This window comes from Dama dama, chromosome 8 (assembly GCF_033118175.1).
Source record: "Dama dama isolate Ldn47 chromosome 8, ASM3311817v1, whole genome shotgun sequence".
In the NCBI taxonomy this organism is placed as follows: Eukaryota; Metazoa; Chordata; class Mammalia; order Artiodactyla; family Cervidae; genus Dama; species Dama dama.
In genome coordinates this window covers 11,401,615-11,422,385 of record NC_083688.1, presented here as the reverse complement: position 1 = coordinate 11,422,385, position 20,771 = coordinate 11,401,615, and the positions used below count along the sequence as shown (strand labels likewise).

Here is a 20,771-nt window from a genome sequence, read left to right as displayed (position 1 = left end):
AGGTAATATGGACAGCCAAAGGATAAAAAAAAAAAAAATTAAGGTAATTATTCTATTGATGAAGAAAACATGTTTCTATTTGTTTCTTAAAAAGTACTTACTAAAAATAATAACTTAGGCTTTAAAAAGTCATGTTTTCCTTTTCAAAAAATGTAGAAGTATTTTAAATGACAGTTAAAAACAAACATACAAATGAAGATATCCATGTGTGACATACATGACAGAAACAAAAAGAAAATCTTTACACTTAAAGCTTTTTACACATAAAATAAATCACATAGGACACCAAACAGGTAAATACAAAAAGTTCTGTTAGTTGATCAATCTACTTAAGGAAGCAGTTTAACCCTTGAGTTTATTAGACAACAACACATCAAAATAAACTCAATGCAAATGTTACTGATGCATGCAGTTACTTCCAAGGCAGATTTATAAATAAGCACACACAGGGCTCAGCTGCAACATTCAACACACTGTACTCTCCTCTCCAGGGAGTGGGAGCCCATGTGTTCGGTGGATGTGAAAGATTCATCCTTAGTAGTAGGAAGATAGTAACTAATGCCTCCTGCTTAGCTTTGAAATACCTTTAGTAGCAGTCATTTTATATGCCCCAAGTAGAGTAAGCATAAATTTAAAAAACAAGATTGTTAAGAGAAAGCATAATAATAGTAAGCAATGCCTAAAGCACTGGATATATCAAAATGAGAAAAATGTTTTTATTAAGGGTCAAATCAATCACTTTGTATCTTTACATTCTTCACAGAACTTCATTAATTTGTAGTTTTGACATATTCTTTTTTTTTTTTTTTTTGGCTTCCAAGCAGCTTGCTGGTTCCCCAACCAGGGATGGAACCCTGGGCCCTCAGCAGTGAAAGCGCAGAGTCCTAACCGCTGGACTGTCAGGGAATTTCCTTGACATCTTCTTCTTGATCACGTTTGGCAGCCTTACCTCAGAATATAATGTCATTGTGCTATTTTCTCTGGGACAGAATATAAGGAACATAATATAAGGAACATAAGATGACACCAAACTTTTGTGACACTGTCAAATCACAAGCACATCTGGCTACAGCCCTTTTAACTGCTGGGGTAAGTAACAATTTGGGTTACTTCTGCTCTGAATCCCAGTAGACTTGCTGTGTGGCTATTCACAAGTCATTTCACCTCTGAGTTTCAAGTTTTTTATTGATAGAATGGAGAGAATATCTTCATAGAGTTGTGAATGCTTAGCAAATGGAAGTTTTGAATTATTTGGTAAAGCTTAAATTACTTGTTTAAATGAATAATGACTTCTTGCTTTGGGTCCTTAGCAATCCAATAGCAAGAAGTTGAGAGCCTCTACATCAGTTTAAGAATGGAGACCAAAGCAACAACAATAGTTCTGTGTATACTCCTATAGAGAATATTAACTGAGATAAATATGCACATGAGGAAAGGTCCTGTCTCCACACCTGCAAAATAGGTCTTGTCAAATGACTCAAGATGCCAAAAAGCTCTCTATCTGGCACCAAATTAGTGTTAGGTAATGAGATTGCCACAATTACAGGGCTACTTTATTACTACTGCAGCTTTATATAGTAAATATAGCTTCAGGCAAATGCCACAATTAGTTTCCAACTGCTACAAATAAAATTAACTCAACTCACTGTTAGCTCTGTCACTAACAGTACAGTAATAGAAGGTTATCAGAAGTGGCTTTCAGTCTGATCTCAATACAAGTGTCTCAAAATGTATTTATATAGAATTAACCAGCAAGAAGGCCCCCTACTGGCACCTAAATGGTGAGCATATAACAGGAAGTGATCTCTCCACTCTGCTGAGGTCCCAAAAGCAAAGGGAACCTATTCATGAAAATACTTGTGTCTGCCAGATAGGTGAAAGAACAAGGAAGTTAGCACAAAGCCAAAGGAATCTTCGCCACCAGAAAGATTCCCTTGCTACTTCCAGTAATTCAACATTTTCAGTTAGCAATATAAATGAAAAGATGGTCAAAGTGCTAGGTGAGCTCCCCTAACATTAAAAACTGAAGTAGTCTAGCATCAAAAAGGCACTGTTGATGAGGAACCTTGTGGCCAATGGCAAGCACATCTGGCTATATACAAAAATGCAAACACTTACCATTCATTCACTCTCCCCTACCTCTGGACTCAAGTTTGTCTCAAAGGACAGTGAGAACTATGTCACACCAAATACTTTTTTAATACAATCAAAACAGAGCCAGATTGGCCACGCTTTATAGATAAACTAGATATTGAACTAGCTCCAAAAGAACAGAATTAATCAATCTGCCAAGGTGAGAGCACTTACTAAGGTCTTACACAGTTTTACATTTCTTAACAGACATATAAAATCGTAGCTTTTCTTATAAAGATCATTTCTATTAATTTCTGTAGTCAACAGTGAGACTTGTATTTACTTTAATAAATCTGAACTGACACCACAACTCTATCGCTGCTTAAATGTATTTTTAAAAGTTCATCAACATATAAAAGATGAGTTCAGGTACAGTTACTCCTGGGAAATCTACTAATGAAACTTGTGATTTTTCAACAAAGTTCAGTGACTGTGGTACAATCAACTCAGAACTATAAACAACTCAGTAGCATAACTTTCCTTACATAATGGATCTTCTTTTTATAAAGTTACTTAAGATTTGAACAACCACATATATGTGCTTCATATAATATCTGGATATTCTTTGGGCACATTACACATATATCCATTTTAGGAAATCAAATTATATTTTAATCATACTAGCTGAGCTTACTCTTAGAAAGGAATGTAGAGATTCCTTCTGGATGAGTAAAAATTATTTTTAAAAGCAGATGATCACAGTGCTGGTGTGTTTCACAGACTCGGTTTTTAAAATTTAAGTTGGGTAAAGCTGTGTGTCACCTGAAAACATCTGGGACAGCTTACAGTCTTCATGACGTAATTCTTTGAAAATATTTTACAGGTTTACAGGGAGCTACCTTCTTTCAGAAAGAGTAAGGAAGAAATAACTTTGTTAGGATTTAACAAAAACCAGTGCTTTGAGAACCCTCCTGGTCAAGGAGTCAACACCTCTGAATCAGAAAGTGAGTGAGCTGGACCTCTGGGCTTACGACATACCTTCCATGCTTCTGTGGGCTCTGGCTCAGCATCCTCAGGTGGTGCCTCTTCCTTTTTCACTTCAACCTGCACTGTTTCCTTCTGTGCTTTCTTGACAGGTGCACCTGGGACACCGCCCTCTGCGGCTTGACTCGGAGCAATGGCTGGTGCAGAGGTGGGCCGAGGACTTCGGTCTGCTGACTCAACGGCCGCTGCTGCATGAAGAAGACAAAAGTGAAAGAGAAGTGAAGGCGAGAGTCACTGTACCACCTTCACAGCCACCATGTGAAATAACTGTGGCTTCAGAACACATATGAGTGTTACAATGTCCAGTGGCTAACAAATAGAAGGTAAAAAAATGAATTATTAATGTTCTGGTAAATGACCAACAGCTATAGTGGCCATAAAAAAGTTAGAAGAACCCTGACAGAAAAGCTAAAAACTCCTGATGATGATCATATTCTATAAAGGGTGGGATGGGAGGCAGGACGGGGTGGGGAGTGGGGGATTGAGTGTAGACAGCAAAATACGAAAAAAAAAATGAAAAGCTCATTTTATTAAAAAGTTGGCAAGATTGTTTAACCTTGTAATCTATTAGCTTCAAGAACTTGCAAGGTAGTCTATGAAGGAGAAAAAGGGTTAATTAAGTCTGATTTCTTCCAGGAAGACTTTTTGAAATAAAGATGCATTTACTTATAGGTGATTTCAGTAACCTAAAAATATATTCTAGAAAAGAGGATTAAGTCTGATTTTTCTGTTAAGCCCCCTTGGAATGATTACAAAATAACTTGGAATGATTACAAAATAACTTGGGATAAAGGAATCTTCTTATAAGACATGTACACTTTTTGATGGTTATTTAAGAGCAAATCTTTGAACCAGACATTTTTCTTTTTAACTTTTTCATTAAAATGTAAAATTCAATCCATTCAGCTAGTTTATGTCTTTTGGCTGGGGCATTTAATCAGTTTATAGAATACTCTCTGACATAAATTGCAGCAAGATCTTTTTTGATCCACTTCCTGGAGTAATGAAAATAAAAACAAAAATAAACCAATGGAACCTAATTAAACTTAAAGCTTTTTCACAGCAAAGAAAACTATGAACAAAACGAAAAGACAATCCACAGGATGGAAGAGAATATTTGCAAACAAAGTGACCAACAAGGGATTAATTTCCAAAATACACAAATAGCTTATGCAGCTCGATGTCAAAAAAACAAACAACCCAATCAAAAAATGGGTGGAAGATCTAAACAGGCATTTCTGCAAAGAAGACATGCAGATGACCAAGAGGCACATGAAAAGATGCTCAACATCACTAATTATTAGAGAAATGCAAATCAAAACTACAATGAAGTATCATATCAATCAGAATAGCCATCATCAAAGAAGTCTACAAACAATAAATGCTATAGAGAGTGTATAGAAAGGGAACCCTTCAACACTGCTGTTGGGAATGTAAATTGGTACAGCCGCTATGGAGAACAGTATGCATGTTCCTTAAAACACTAAAGACAGAGTTATCATATGATCCAGCCATTCCACTCCTGGGCATGTATCTGGAGAAAATCATAATTCAAAAAGTTACATACACCCTAATATTCATTGCAGCATTATTTACAACAGCCAGGGCATGGAAGCAACCTAAATGTCCACCGATGGATGAATGAATAAATAAAGAAGATGTGGTATGTATGTATATACAATGGAATATTACTCAACCATAAAAAAGGACAAGACAATGCCATCTGCAAGGACACAGATGGACCTAGAGATTGTCATACTGCGTGAAGTCAGACACAAAAGACAAGTATCACATGTTACCACTCATATGTGGAATATTAAAAAAAAAAAAAAACAGTGTTACTGGGTTGGCCAAAAAGTTTATTGAGGTTTTTCCATTACATCATATGGAAAAACTAGAATGAACTTTTTGGCCAACCCAATACAAATGACCTTATTTATGAAACAGAAATAGATTGACAGATGTAGAAAACAAACTTATGGTTCCCAAAGGGGAAAGGCGTGGAGAGGAATAAATTGGAAGATTGGGACTGACATATACATACTACTACATAGAAAACAGATAACTAAAGAACCAACTGTATAGCACAGGGAATTCTACTCAACATGCTGTAATGACCTATTGGGAAAGTAATCTAGAAAGAATGGAGATATATATATATATATCATATATATATATATATATACACCTGATTCGCTGTGCCGTACAGCAGAAACTAACACGTTGTAAATCAACTATACTCTAATAAAAATTAATTTAAAAAATAAAATAAATTCAAAACCTTTGGTCTTTAGTCCTTAAAATAATCAAAACAACAAAGTTCCACCCTACTCTCTTCCAGAGTCTTATCACTCTGCATCATTGCTCCCATTCTCTAATATATCTAGAGCAGCAGTTCTCAACCAGGGGTGATTTTGCCCACCCCCCCAAGAACATTTGGCAACATCTGGAAACATTTTTGGTTGTCACAGCTGAGAAGTAGGAAGGGTTACTGGCTCTAATGTATAAGCTTGCTAGGTTAATTAACCCTAATTTAGGGCAAAGACTATATATAGATTGCTTTAGAGGGAATTGCTTTAGAACTGTGGTGTTGGAGAAGACTCTTGAGAGTCCCTTGGACTGCAAGGAGATCCAACCAGTCCATCCTAAAGGAGATCAGTCCTGGGTGTTCATTGGAAGGACTGATGTTGAAGCTGAAATTCCAATCCTTTGGCCACCTGATGCGAAGAGCTGACTCACTTGAAAAGACCCTGATGCTGGGAAAGATTGAGCGCAGGAGGAGAAGGGGACGACAGAGGATGAGATGGTTGGATGGCATCACTGACTCAGTGCACATGGGTTTGGGTAGACTCTGGGAGTTGCTGATGGACAGGGAGGCCTGGCGTGCTGCGGTTCATGGGGTCACAAAGAGTCGGACACGACTGAGAGACTGAACTGATCTAGAGGGAATATACAATATATGCTTATGACAAAAGTTTGATCTTTTCACAGAGTTAAGAGCTGTTTTGGTTTGGATTACTGGGCATCTAAGTTTCACATCACTCACTTAAAAACAATCACTCATACTCTTTTTATGCTTTTTATCTTCATTCTTTCAGCAATTAAAAGAGGACATCCATACACGTTGCAGTAAGAGCCCACTGGCAATGTCTAGAAATGTAGTGTGTTTCCATATGATTTAATATTTCTGATCATTAACCTTCATGTGCTGAGACTTTAAAATATTAATTAAATTACATGGAAATCTGTATAATTTTTATTACACACTTTCCTCCATTCTTACATTGAGTATACTGAAATTAACTTTTCCTGATAAATTTAGATTCATAAGCAGTAAAAATTAGGTAAAACAAAAGGTATTCCATGAATCAGGACAGATTAAAAAATTGAAACTCACAAGTATTTCATATACACAACACCAAAAAAGAAATGCTTGATGTACTGTAATGAGCTCTAGAGAAAGAAATCACTCCTCAGGGGATTCACAGGAAAAAAACAACAGAAACCCAAGGATCTAATTTATCTTTCAGTAGAAACTCTGTAGCCTCTTGCAAGTCCCTGCTCTTCATGGGTGCTCTAAGCCCGTCAATGCAAGAATGGCAGATGGCAGACCAAAGCTAACAACACAGGGGAATGTGACAAAATATTTTGCTCACAGTTGTGTTAAAGTATCATTATACATGTGTATTCACACCTCCTCTCAAAGAATTAATTCGACTCTGTCTGGCATCAGAGAAGCATAGCCCATGCTTTCACCATGTGTTATTTTGCCACTTGCATTTGGTTTTAATCCAACACTAATACTGCAGAGCCAAACGATTTAAGTTTTCAGTATTCCTAGCCCTGGCAATCTGTGCTATATGAGGAAAAGTAGGTATAAGTGTGGTAACTGGCAGTTAGAAACAGAGGCAGAAAGTTGCATCATTTGCAAAATATGGAAGATATTAACTCTATGGGAAGTTCAGTTCAGTTGCTCAGTCTTTTCCAATTCAGGGATCCCACGGATGGCAGCACGCCAGGCTTCCCTGTCCATCACCAACTTCTGGAGCTTGCTCAAACTCATGTCCATCGAGTCGGTGATGCCATCAAACCATCTCGTCCTCTGTCGTCCCCTTCTCCTCCCGCCTTCAATCTTTCCCAGCATCAGGGTCTTTTCAAATGAGTCAGTTCTTCGCATCAGGTGGCCAAAGTATTGGAGCTTCAGTCCTTCCAATGAATATTCAGGACTGATCTCCTTTAGGATGGACTGGCTGGATCTCCTTGCAGTCCAAGGGACTCTCAAGAGTCTTCTCCAACACCACAGTTCAAAAGCATCAATTCTTTAGCGCTCAGCTTTTTATATGGTCTAACTCTCACATACATACAAGACTACTAGAAAAACCATAGCTTTGACTAGACGGACCTTTGTTGGCAAAGTAATGTCTCTGCTTTTTCATATGCTATCTACATAGGTCATAACTTTTCTTCCAAGGAGCAAGCATCTTTTAATTTCATGGCTGCAGTCACCAGCTGCAGTGATTTTGGAGCCCAAGAAAATAAAATCTCTCACTGTTTCCATTGTTTCCCCATCTATTTCCCCAACTCTAAGGGAAAGTTGGATATAAAAATACTTTACAGGAGAAGGAAATGGCAACCCACTCCGGTATTCTTGCCTGGAAAAGTCCATGGACAGAGGAGTCTGGTGGGCTGAAGTCCATGGGATTACATGACTGAGCATGTGTGCATGAGGGTGGAGGGAAATGGGTTGGTAGCAATAAAGTGGTAGAACTAATAAAAAAAAATACTTTACAAATACTAAATATTAATAACTTTAAAGTCATATGTAGATCTTTGTATTTTTTTCTTACAGGTTAATATTATTTCAAGAGTATGCTGAGTAAAAATACACATTGATATGCAATTCAAGCGTAAAATATCACCTAGGACCTCTGGAGAGAAGCAAATTCCTTTTCTCCATAAAAAGGCTATAAAAAGTGTGGATCACAACAGAGAATCATGGTAGTGACTGTGGTTCTTGTCTTTTTATTTTTTTATTTTTCTTGTATTTTTAAACAACTTGAGATATAAGTCACATACTATAAAATTCACCCATTTAGACTGTCTAATTCAATGCTTTTTCATATCAGTGTTGGAGGTAGTGCTTACTTCTTAAGATATTCTGGCTTTTCAGTTTTATGAGTTCATTTGTTAGCTATTAAAAGATTTTGGTGCATATACAGAGAACACTTAACTCTAAAAATTGAATTATTTCCCATTTCTGAAGGTCTAGACAAAGAAGAGTCCTGGTTGTGATCAGTTTGTGGGCCCATTAACTCCAGTATTATATTGCTCTTATCTGACAACAATAGAATCGAATTATTTATTAGGGCAGTGAAGAGTAAAACTCAAAACGATCATATTGAGTAAAAGGAGTCTTAAATTCTAGTTCTAGCTCTGTGACTAGCACAATTTCTGCTAGGATGGCACAGGTACAATAGGTATGCAATGGGTCAGTGGTTCCATTATCAGAGGAGCATGATTCATCTTTGGATCTTGAAAAAACGAACAAAAAAACCCAGCTGATGCTCATCTCCACCACAGACAGATGTAGTATCTGAGTGAAGCTTGGGCATTTGTTTTGTTTTAAAGCTCCTAAGACAACATGGATGTATTCCCCTGGCAAGAATCACTGCAACTCACAGGATGGATATGGCTTGGTGTGTGAACCTAGGAAGTTATATGACTGTTTTGTGCCCCAGTTTCCTCAATAGTAAAACAAGAATTCCTAAATGCTTTTTGTCCATTAGATTGTTGGCACTAAATAGGAATATATAGAAATGGTTTGAAAATCAAAAAATGCATATGGAATTTAGAAAGATGGTAATGATAACCCTATATGAAAAACAGAAAAAGAGACACAGAAGTACAGAACAGACTTTTGAACTCTGTGGGAGGTGAGGGTGGGATGTTTCGAAAGAGCAGCATGTATACTATCTATGGTGAAACAGATCACCAGCCCAGGTGGGATGCATGAGACAAGTGCTCGGGCCTGGTGCACTGGGAAGACCCAGAGGAATCGGGTAGAGAGGGAGGTGGGAGGGGGGATCGGGATGGGGAATACGTGTAACTCTATGGCTGATTCATATCAATGTATGACAAAACCCACTGAAATGTTGTGAAGTGATTAGCCTCCAACTAATTAAAAAAAAAAAAAAAAAAAGACATGACTCCAGGAAGGTTTTCAAATTGAGCAACAATTCTACAATTATTTGACTCAGGGCTTGGGTTACAAGGTGGTGAGGCAACCGAACTGTAAACAGATTACAAAATGCTTCTTTGCATGAATTATGGCTCTTTTTTATTTATTTATGGCTCCTTCCAGAAATTGTAGCCCCTGCTCTTTGCAAGGCAGGTTTAAAATAAAAACATAATTTTGTTTAATAAACTGCTCCTGTCAGAGGTTGTAAAAAAAAGAAAAGAAAAGAAAAAAATGCAACAAAAATATAAGCTGAAAAATCCTTGTCATCATTATTAGCATATTCTTGTGACCTCCTACTCTATCATACAAATTGGTATCTGAATCAGTTTTAGTTCTTTAGCTGGTGAAGCAGATGCTCTGAGCACCAGATAGAACAAAAGAGAAAGGGAATGTTCATTAAAATGAGGTCTCTTATAAAGTAATACTTATTAAAGTTTCCCTAATACACCATCTTGAGCTTAGAGGCTTATGTTAATTTAAAAAGGGGGGAGGCCTAATAGGGGAAAGTCTCTCTAATAAGAAGAATGGAAAAGGATCTGGGAAAAGGAGGAAAAATAGTTTTTATAGACACGTTTTCAAATTCTTATACTGAGCAGACAGTACACAGAGAAACAGAAGACATTTGCAAACAGAACTACAAAAAGTGTCCTACTCAGTTTATATGCAATTTAGATGTTTAAAAGATAATATATATAAAACATTTAGAACAGTACCTAGAGCATACTAAGTGCTCAATGAACTGTCTAATGACATCGTTTATCCCTCCTCTTCTACAGAAAAGAAGTTATCTTGGTGAAGGATAAAAACCATGGCACTGGCAGAACAGTTTTAGATATTCCGAGCTCTGTCACTGACTATGTGATGTTAGGCAAGTCACTTAAATTCTAAGGTTAGGCTGTAAGAAATAATAAACATCAACAGATATTCTCTTAAGAAATTAGAAAAAGAACAGTTCAAAAAAAAGTAAAAAGAAAATAATAAAAATACTAGCTGGCAAAAGTTAAATTAAAAATATATGACAGAAAGAAAACAAAACCCAAAACTGGTTCTTTGGAAAGATTAATAAAATTAACAGATCAGTTACAAGCTTGTTTAAAAAAAAAAAAGAGGGATAGGTGTATAACATACCAATATGAGGAACACAGAAGGGGACATTGCTGTAGATCTTACAAATATTAAAAAAAATAGAACTTTATGGCAATACACTTGAAAATTTAGATGGAACGGGCATTTCCTAGAAAAAGCACAATTACCAAAACTGAAACAAGAACTAGAACATCTTAATAGTCCTTTATAATAAAGACACTGAATCTGAAAGCAAAGAACCCTGCCACAAAGGAATCTTTAGAACCAGCTGGCTAGAATTTATAGGTGAATTCTTCCCAAACATTGAGGGAGAAATAATACCAATCTTATCCAAACTCTTCCAGAGAGCAGAAAGAGGGGATACTTCTCAATTTACTTTGAGGGCAACATAAACTTGATACTAAAACCTGACAACATTTACAAGAAAGGAAAATTACAGGCCTATCTCTCTCATGAACATCACTGCAGAAAGCCTTAACTGACATAAGAAGAATATACTATGATCAAATTGAGTTTACTTCAAGAATGCCAAGAAGGCTTAACAATGGAAAGTCAATCAGTGTAAGCCATCATGTAACATAAAGAAGGAGAAAAATCCTATTACTATATCAACTAATGAAGTAAAAAGCATTTGATAAAAGTCACCATTTATTCATGATAAAAACTCTCAGAAGTTTCCTTCTCTGATAAGAGGTAGCTATGTAAACCCAGAGCAAACATCACACTTAATGATGAAATACTGATGCTTTCTCCCTGAGATTGAAAGTAAGACAAGAGTATATAAAGAACACCCACAAATTAATAAGACAGGCAGCCCAATAAAAATATGAGCAGAAGATTTGAACAGGCACTTCAGAAATAATGCTATGCAAGTAGCTATAAACTGTGAAAAGGTACTTAAGTTCATTAGTCATCAGGATATGAGTGACAACTTTTTTATGGTCAAAAAAGTTCATTCGGGTTTTTCTATAATATCTTACAGATTTCCCCCCTAAGAACACAGTGTATAACTTAATAAGAACTGGCCAATATTAGTCAATAGACAGAGACATCAAGCTTTTTTAAAATCCTGATCTATGAGGTTTCTACAGCCAGAAAAAGAGAAACAATCAACATATGACTTCTACAAGTAATAGAAGAGTCTTTCTAAGTAAAACTTTCTAATTTGGTCAAACTACCAAAGCTCAATAACCCTTGAACTGTTGGTTATTTTGCTATTAGAAAGAAAAGATACATCAGGCATAATATCTATATAACAATGAAATTTCATTAAGTGGAAAACACCATGGAATATGGTATTGGATAGATGTGGGGTTTTGTTTAAGCTATCTGTGAGGTCTTGAACAAGCTGCTTAAATTTTCCAATTATAGTTTTCTCACTGAAAAATGGGGATAAAATAATGGGAATGATAGCTCTCCAAAACTAAAGTAAACTGGAGGTAGGGTGATTTACTGGTCAAGAAGGCGATGCCTTTATGTTGTTATAAGAATATGGCAGGACTCCCCTTGTTAAGGGAAGAATCTGGTTGAGAATCCAATCGCCAGTGCAGGGGACATGGGTTTGATCCCTGGTCCAGGAAGATTCCACATGCCACGGAGCAGCTAAGCCATGTGCCACAATTACTGAGCCCACATGCTACAACTACTGAAGCCTTTGAAACTAGAGCCTGTGCTCAGCAACAAGAGAAGCTACTGCAGTGAAAAGGCCGTGCACTGCAATGAAGAGTAACCCCCACTCACCACAACCGGAGAAAGCCCATGCAGAGCAATGAAGATCAAGTGCAGCCAATAATAAAATAAATACATAAAAAAGAATATGGCAGACATGAGGACTGAGTCTTCATGCCTTAAATTTAACATGTCCAACTCTGCTCCTCTCTCAGACTTTCCCACCGTACTAAATGATGAAACCTAGGAAAAAATCTTGATTTTCTTTTCCTTACCATCTCCAACACTTAATTTACCTGTAATTCTGTCAGGCCTGGCTTCTGAATTATATCCCTGATCCGTTTTCACTATCTTTAATGACAATACTCAAGTCCCAGCTGCTGCTATCTCTCATGCAAATCCAGCAACAGACTTCATCACTATTCTGCCTTTCTACGCCTGGAGTAGAGTAGATCTTTGCACTACCCACATGGGTCTATTTAAATTTAGTTAAAAATGAGTTTCTCAGTTTCATAGCCACATTTCAGGTTCATAATGGCCACAGGTGGCTATTGGCTATCAAACTGCACATTACAAAATAGAAGAATTTCATCCTCACAGAAAGTTCTATGGCACGGCACTGGTCTAGACACCTGCTAAGCTCACTCCTACCTCCAGGGCTTCATACTCACTACTCTCTCTTCAAGAATGTTCTTCCCCCAGATTTATTTATTTAACCTCACAATTCAGGTTTCAGTTCAGATGAAGCTCCTCAGAGAAACCTTCTGAATTTAGATTGGACCACTCAGTCTGACTCATTAGAAAAGACCCTGAAGCTGGGAAAGATAAAGGGCAGGAGGAAAAGGGTATGACAGAGGATGAGATGGTTGGATGGTATCATCAACTCAATGGACATGAGTTTGAGTAAATTCCGGGAGTTGGTGATGGACAGGGAAGCCTGGCATGCTGCAGTCCACGGGGTCACAAAGAGTTGGACACAATTGAGCAACTGAACAACAATTCAGTCTGAAACAGCTTCTCAACTGCCCCACCCCCAGACACGCTCCCTCCCATTACTCTATTTTGTTTTCTTTACAGCACTTATCACTATCTGAACTTGTTTTATTTCTGTTTCTACCCATAAAACATAAGCCCCACAAGAGCAGGACTATGTATGTTCACATCTGTATCCCCAGAAACCAGAATAATACCCGACACACAGAAACGTACAACAAATTGTTGAACAAAGTAGTAAATGAGTTAAGTATCCAACAACCAACATGTACTCCAACCCACTTACCTGCTATCATATCTTAAGAAAAATTATTTAATCTCTGAGCTTAATTTCTGTGTGTGTGTGTTATTCACTCAGTTGTCTCCACCTCTTTGTGACCCCATAGACTATAGCCTGCCAGGTTCCCCTGTCCAGGTAGTTCTCCAGGCAAGAATACTGGAGTGGGTTGCCATTTCCTTCTCCAGAGACTCTTCCTGACCCAGGGATCGAACCTGGGTCTCCTGCATTGCAGGTGGATTCCTTATCATCTGAGCCACCAGGGAACTTAATTCTTAGTGTTATCATGAAGAATAAATAAATCAAAGACTACAATCTGCCTTGTAGAGAAACACCAGAAAGAAAGAAACTTGATGTGCAGTACAGAAACAAAAATTCTACTGCTTGGATAATTTCCAAGTGCGGCTAACCCATTCCTGATTCCTTTAAAGTGAGTTAGGTGTTTCTGATATATGCTCCCACAATGCAACAAACCAGAATACAGCAGCATAGTTCTGGATAATAATTAACAAAATAATAATTATGTGGCCAGAACATTAACAATATCTCAATGATGCTTAATATTTTAGTATCAATTATTAAGTGCCAACCACTGTGCTAAGCATATCATCTCATTTATTTCTCATGAAAATTCGAGGTAATATTATAGTCTCATCATACCCATTTTATGAATGAGAAAACTCAAACAGATTAAGTAACTCATTCAAGAAGACAAATCATAAATGCAGTGGCTGAGACTGGGAGCCAGGTCTGATTCTGTAACCCAAACCTTTAACTACTAGAACATGCATCTTGCTTTTACAGTAGACAGCACAGAGCTACAATCAGCAATACTCTATTTTGCTTACGGCCTTCTGAACTTTTACTTATTAGCTACCTCTTTTTAGTGGCATAAAGAACTGAACATGGCTTGGGAATTCCCTGGATGTTCAGTGGTTAGGACTCGGTGCTTTCATTGCTGAGGCCTAGGTTCAATTCCTGCTCAGGGAACTAAGATCCCGCATGCTATGCGGCATGGCCAGGAAAAAAAAAAATGAATATGGCTTATTACTTCATTTCATTAATGCTAATGCTCTAAAATCCTTAAGACTAAACTTAGAAAAACTGTAACAGATCTTCTGTCAATATATACAATCATGAAACATTTATTTCCTCCTCCTTTTATTTAAACAAAATTTGGAGACTCCAAGAATACGATTGTTTTTTCTGTCTATAATTGACACATGACAAATATTCTAAACTTTTTCAATGATTTCCATAGCACTAGAGTGAGGCAGACCCTCTCCCTCTTTTCTACTTGAAAAATAACTACTTAAGAATGTCCAAGAGGGTTTTAGTGCAGTATTTTACATTAGGTTTTGCCCTGTGGCAGAGAATTTTGAATTCTAATTCTAGTGGTGTTTAACCCACCACTACCTAGCAGTGGGACCCTGATCTAGTTACTACTCTCTCTGAACCTTTCTTCTCCTTTTCTTAGGGTGATTTCACTAAAGTATACAATTAGGAAGATCCTTTTCATTTTCCACTGAGATTCTTTGATTCTTTTATAGCTAACTGTACTTTCTTTGCACCCGATCACATCTGATAACCACATTTCCTTTATCTCTCTCTAAAGAGTTAGGATGACAAGAAATCATTAATTCTCGGTACAAACCTCCATCAAGGCTTCGGGATGCTCGTTTGCTTGCTGTGCGCTCAAAGTGTGGGGCAGGCCTGTCAATCAGAGCACTAGCTTGCCTGGTCTGAGCCTGAGTTCGGCCACTGTATCGGAATTTGGATCCCAGGGCAAGAAATTTGCTTTTAGGAATGGTGTCTGTAGATGTCAGTCTGGCGGGAAAAAACATAATAATCATATATTATATACATTATCTTACTCTAACAAGACTGAAATTAAAGCCAAAATCAAGAATTAAAAAGTTTCATAACTCTCATAGTTTCCTTATAATAACTAAAACAAATTTCCAACCAAGTAATCATTATTTTAATTGTCATTCTCAAAGAAATATGTATAATTTATTTGTGGCCTTTATTAATGATATAACCTTATATCGATCTAGGTTTTCAAAATGTTTTTATAGCACTGTACTATTATCACTATCAGTTCAGTTCAGTTGTTCAGTCAAGTCCGACTCTTTGCGACCCCATGGACCACAGCATGTCAGACTTGCCTGTCCATGACCAACTTCTGAAGCTTGCTCAAATCACGTCCATCGACGCAGTGATGTCATCCAACCATCTCATCCTCTGTCATTCCCTTCTCCTCCTGCCTTCAGTCTTTCCCAGTGTCAGGGTCTTTTCCAATGAATCAGTTCCTTGCATCAGGTGGCCAAAGTATTGGAGCTTCAGCTTCAACATCAGTCCTTCCAATGAATATTCAAGACTGATTCCTTTAGGATGGACTGGTTGGACCTCCTTGCAGACCAAGGGACTCTCAAGAGTCTTCTCCAACACTACAGTTCAAAAGCATCAATTCTTTGGCACTCAGCTTTCTCTATAGTCCGGCTCTCACATCTATACATGACTACTGGAAAAACCATAGCTTTGACTAGATGGACCTTTGTCGGCAAAGTAACGCTTCTGCTTTTTAACATGCTATCTAGGTTGGTCATAGCTTTTCTTCCAAAGAGCAACTGTCTTTTAATTTCAAGGCCGCAGTCACTATTGGCAGTGATCTTGGAATACAAGAAAATAAAATCTCTCACTGTTTCCATTGTTTCCCCATCTATTTGCCATAAAGTGATAGGACTGGATACCATGATCTTCATTTTTTGAACTTGAGATGTAAGCCAGCTTTTTCACTGTCCTCTTTCACTTTCATCAAGAGGCTCTTTAGTTCTTCTTTGCTTTCTGCCATAACGGTGGTGTCATCTGCATATCTGAGGTTATTGATATTTCTCCCGACAATCTTGATTCCAGCTTGTGCTTCATCTAGCCCGGCATTTCACATATAAGCAGGGTGACAATATACAGCTGTGACATCCTCCTTTTCCAGTTTGGAACCAGTCTGTTGTTCCATTTCTGGTTCTAACTGCTGCTTCTTGACCTGCATACAGATTTCTCAGGAGGCAGGTAAGGTGGTCTGGTATTCCCATCTCTTGAAGAATTATCACTATACCCCTGAAACATTTTCATCATTTTATATATAAAAGAAACCGAACCTCAAAAAAGGCTACTTGCTTAAGGTCACATAGCTGTTAAGAAATAGGGTAGTCACAGAATTCAAGCCCAGAGCTCTTGTTCTACTCTCCTAGAATAATAATTTTATCAAACACACTCCAAACTCAATGCCTGGTAATCTATTTAATAGGTTTTTTGGTGTATTTTCAACTCAGAAACCTCATCTTCTTTCTACACAGTACTCTCTGCTCTCTTTTGTCATGGCATTTACTACACTGAATTGAAACAATCTGTGTGCTAGTCTCCACTATGAGACTGTGAACTCTCTAAGGGTAAAGAATAAAGATCGACTTACTCGTCTTTGTGTTTTCACTTTTGGCATAGTGCCTGGCATGAATCTGGCATTCAATGAATGTTTGCTGAATAAATGTATACATACATTGCTACATCAAATACTACCAAAAAGAGAGCCCCCCCCCCCCATTTGGGGTAGTTTATTTTAATTCAGCAAATACTTCCTTTTATATAATGAAGCATTGTGTTTAGTCACAAGTTATGCCCAACTTTTTTGCAAACCCATGGATTGTAGCCCACCAGGCTCCTCTGTCCCTGGGATTTCCTCTGAAGAACACTGGAGTGGGTTGCTATTTTCTTTTCCAGGGAATCTTCTCGACCCAGGGACTGAACCTGAGTTTCCTGCACTGGCAGGAGGATTTTTTTTTTTACCACTGAGCCATCAGGGAAGCCCAATGAAGCATTACATGTCAATATATCCTCTTATTTTGATGTAGTGGATATAAATATGCTATCCTACAAGTAAATACATTGGATCCAACTGAAATCTATACCATAGGTATTAAACATTCAAAATAACTCTTTTTTGGTGGGGGGATAAATTAGGAGTTTGGGATCAACATATACACACTACTATATTAAACAGATAACCAACAAGGATCTATTATATAGCACAGGGAATGATACTCAGTATTTGGTAGTCATTATTTCTTGGTTTTAAGGTAAACGATGGAAGCATAGAGAACTATCTTAATGTCAATAATTAAGATTTTTTTTAATAATTAAAATTTTTTAATTGAGTGCAATGTGTAGCCTGATGGTTTATTTGAAATGAGAATTGAAATGTTATTTTCCCTGACTTTTCTTTCTGTACACTGTTCTTTAGTGCTAAGTATGACATAAAAAATACAAATAGAAGAAAAAGATATCATGGTTCTCTCTCTTGAGAGCCATTTATAAAGAGTCAAGTTTATTTATGAATGACATGGCATAAGGTCTGGCATTTGCTTCAAAATAATCTAGGAAGTAGTAGGAAAGAGTGGGTGGGGATACAGATGAAACAAGATTGGCACTGGTATGATAATTATTGAAGCTGGGGTTTGGTACAAGGGGAGTTCATTATATTATTCTCTTCACTGTGCTATACATGCAATTTTCATTTTCTTAAAAAGGCTAAATGACAACAACTAGTTGGCTCTCCTTTCAACACAAGTAATCATTTGTCTGCTAGATTTTAAGTTCCATTAGGACTGGGACTAGAACTACTAGTGGTTATTCCCAATGTCTATATGAAGGGTAAGCACACAGGAAATGCTTGGCAAATGAACAGAGGGGTTAAGTATGTGGCATCAGGGAAAGTGAAGGAGATGAAACTTCCTTCTGTCTTCTGTTTATCTGATAACAATCAGGCTACAAAGATGGTTCTCTGTGCTCCCTTTCTGGGGTTGATTAGAACCAAGAAAATGATCAGCTTCAAATCTTTAATCTTCCAGAGTAACAGACCCACAGCAGGTAGTTAGGCAATTCCATGTGGAGGTCAGTCAGGGTACCTCTTCCTGGTAGGGCTGGATTTAGCCCCCTAGGGCAATCACAGAGCCTCATGTAAACACAGGCTTCTATTCCTTTCTCCCTCCTTCTTCCACCATACATAGATAGATGCTCTGGGAATGTGGAGGCCGTGTTTTTCAACCCGAAGGAGGAGAACTAGATTCATTTTGTCTTGCTTAAGATGATCTCACCTGAACTAAAGAAGACTGCCAGCCATACAAAGAAGGGAATTTCAACAGCAGGCTTAAAATAGAAACATGCATAAATAATTCATTCTTGAAAAATACTGAAGTGAGAACAATACCTGAAAAATGTGTGATGCTCTACACAGACTTTCCATAATTTCTTAGCTGCTCGGTAACTGGGAAGTTTGAATCCAATAGTACTTTCATACTGTTCTTGCTGTAAGTATACAAATAAACATGGAACACAAAGTATTATTCAACTGCAATGATACCGGACCAGAGAAATACAGTGCTACAGAGGAGATCATTGCAAATAAAAAGAATGTTACTAGTCTAAGGACATAAAACAGCACTTGAAATTTTTTCCTACTTAACAAAAGAAATTTATTCACTAAGAGTGGTTTTTCATCTTATACTATTTACACATCTTATTTTGCTCAGAAACACACAGGCATACATACACCGTACATTTTCTGAGACATAAATAAGTCATGTTTTGATCATCCAGACACTGCTCTTCCTGCACTTAGGATACTAGGCTACCCAGTAATCAGGGCCTAGGATAACAGATGATTCTTCCAGTCAACCAATATTATTATGCAGTCATTTTTAGAAATAGGAACTAAAGATTGTGGTTCAAACCAGATTCTTGAATTATTAAATATCTTTTTTTTTCTTTGATTGGTCGTTAATTTACCTAGATAACCTCTTTGACTGAAGCAAACCACATCTTGCAGGGCTACTGGAAACACTGTCCTGCTTCTCTTGCCTCTCTATTTCTGCCTTAAGCACGCTTTATACGATGGAAGGAAACTGACATTAACTTCTAGTGCCTATGATGGCCAATAGCACTGTGATTGGATAGTATCATCTGTATTTTTACACATGAGGAAACTCATGTGTAACTGAGATCAGAGAAGTTACTTGCTCAGTCTCACAGCTATTAAGCGGCAGAACCAGAATTTCATGGTTTCCCTTACACCACACTACTTCTAAATCATCTGTTGTAGTCATAATATTACATTACACTTCTCAAAATCCTCCTGTTGTTCTTTATTGCTTTCTAAAGTAAGACTTTTGAATTTTTAGTATATATTACATAGTTAACATTTAAATAAATTTAAATAAACATTTAACATTAAACATTAAATAAACATTTAAATAAACTTCCCATCATGGGAAGTCCTTCCTATATATATATATATGGTGTGGTTTTTTTTCTGCCTTCCAACATAAAAAAGGTAAGCCTGCAGAGGAACAGACTCTTCTATTCACTGTTCCTAGCCCCTAGAATAGTGTCTGACACAAAGGATGCTGTCAGAAAACATTTGTTGACTGAATGACTCTTGTATTTGGAACTCCTTAACCTTTTTGCTAGGCACAGGTAAATTATTACAGTCCTAAACAAATGCTTCAGTGATAATCCTTATCCAAAATTTTAAGGCTGCACATTCAGTATTTCCATGCTGAAACAATGAGTCATTTTTCACCAGTAGATGGTGATATACACACAGAAAAGCCTCTTTACATTAGTAGGGTGCTTTTCTGTAGAGAGCTTTTATAGCTGTCATCTCATTTGATCTTCAAATCAATTTTGACAGAGGAGGTACTCTCCCCCTTGAGTGATAAAGAATGCCTGAGATCTGTCAAGGGTCTTTTACTTAGTAGGTGGCAGAATAGGTATTGGAAGTTTTTTTTTTAATTTAACTCCTACTTGAACAAGTTTCTGCTATACCATGACAGTGCTTTAATATAAAAGTTAAACTTAGCCAACATTGGTATATCCTGAAAATTGACTACCAACTAATAACTGAGTTATCTGGTACAAAGTTGAACATCCAACTCTACTACGAATCTAGAACTTGACCCTGGAACACATTTCCAGTCACTACCAGAAACTACACATACAAATAAATTTATTTATATAAGGTAAGGGATTTGTGGTGCAAAATGTAAGTAATCTAACCTCACAGTTGAAATATCTCATGCTACTTAATTTAAAAATATTTTCCATCAAGTTTTCACCTGGAGTAAACAAGGAACAAGTTTATTAATCCAAATTTCACTTCTGGCCTTGGTGTATTTGCTTACATGAAGAGAACTGCCCAGAAAACCAACAACAGTAAAGGAAAGAAGCAGCAGCATGGGACTGGTTACTTTAGGAAACAAAATACCAGCGCCTAAATAGTTAGCTGGAGAGAGACCTCAGAGATGACAGCATGGAAAACAGGCATGAAGAGATGTTTTA

The 20,771-nt window shown here is 37.2% G+C and overlaps 1 protein-coding gene across 9 annotated transcripts in view; it reads right to left on the bottom strand.

The window, feature by feature from the left end:
- The window catches only part of EPB41 (erythrocyte membrane protein band 4.1), a 178,624-nt gene that overhangs the window by 45,025 nt on the left and 112,828 nt on the right, over window positions 1-20,771 (bottom strand). For all 9 annotated transcript variants that reach the window (XM_061148393.1, XM_061148394.1, XM_061148389.1 and 6 more), the window contains 3 exons: window positions 18,643-18,740; window positions 15,034-15,206; window positions 3,112-3,305 (listed from right to left, as the gene is read on the bottom strand). In XM_061148393.1, the coding sequence (XP_061004376.1) occupies window positions 3,112-3,305; window positions 15,034-15,206; window positions 18,643-18,740 (465 nt within the window). The remainder of the gene's footprint in view (window positions 1-3,111; window positions 3,306-15,033; window positions 15,207-18,642; window positions 18,741-20,771) is intronic.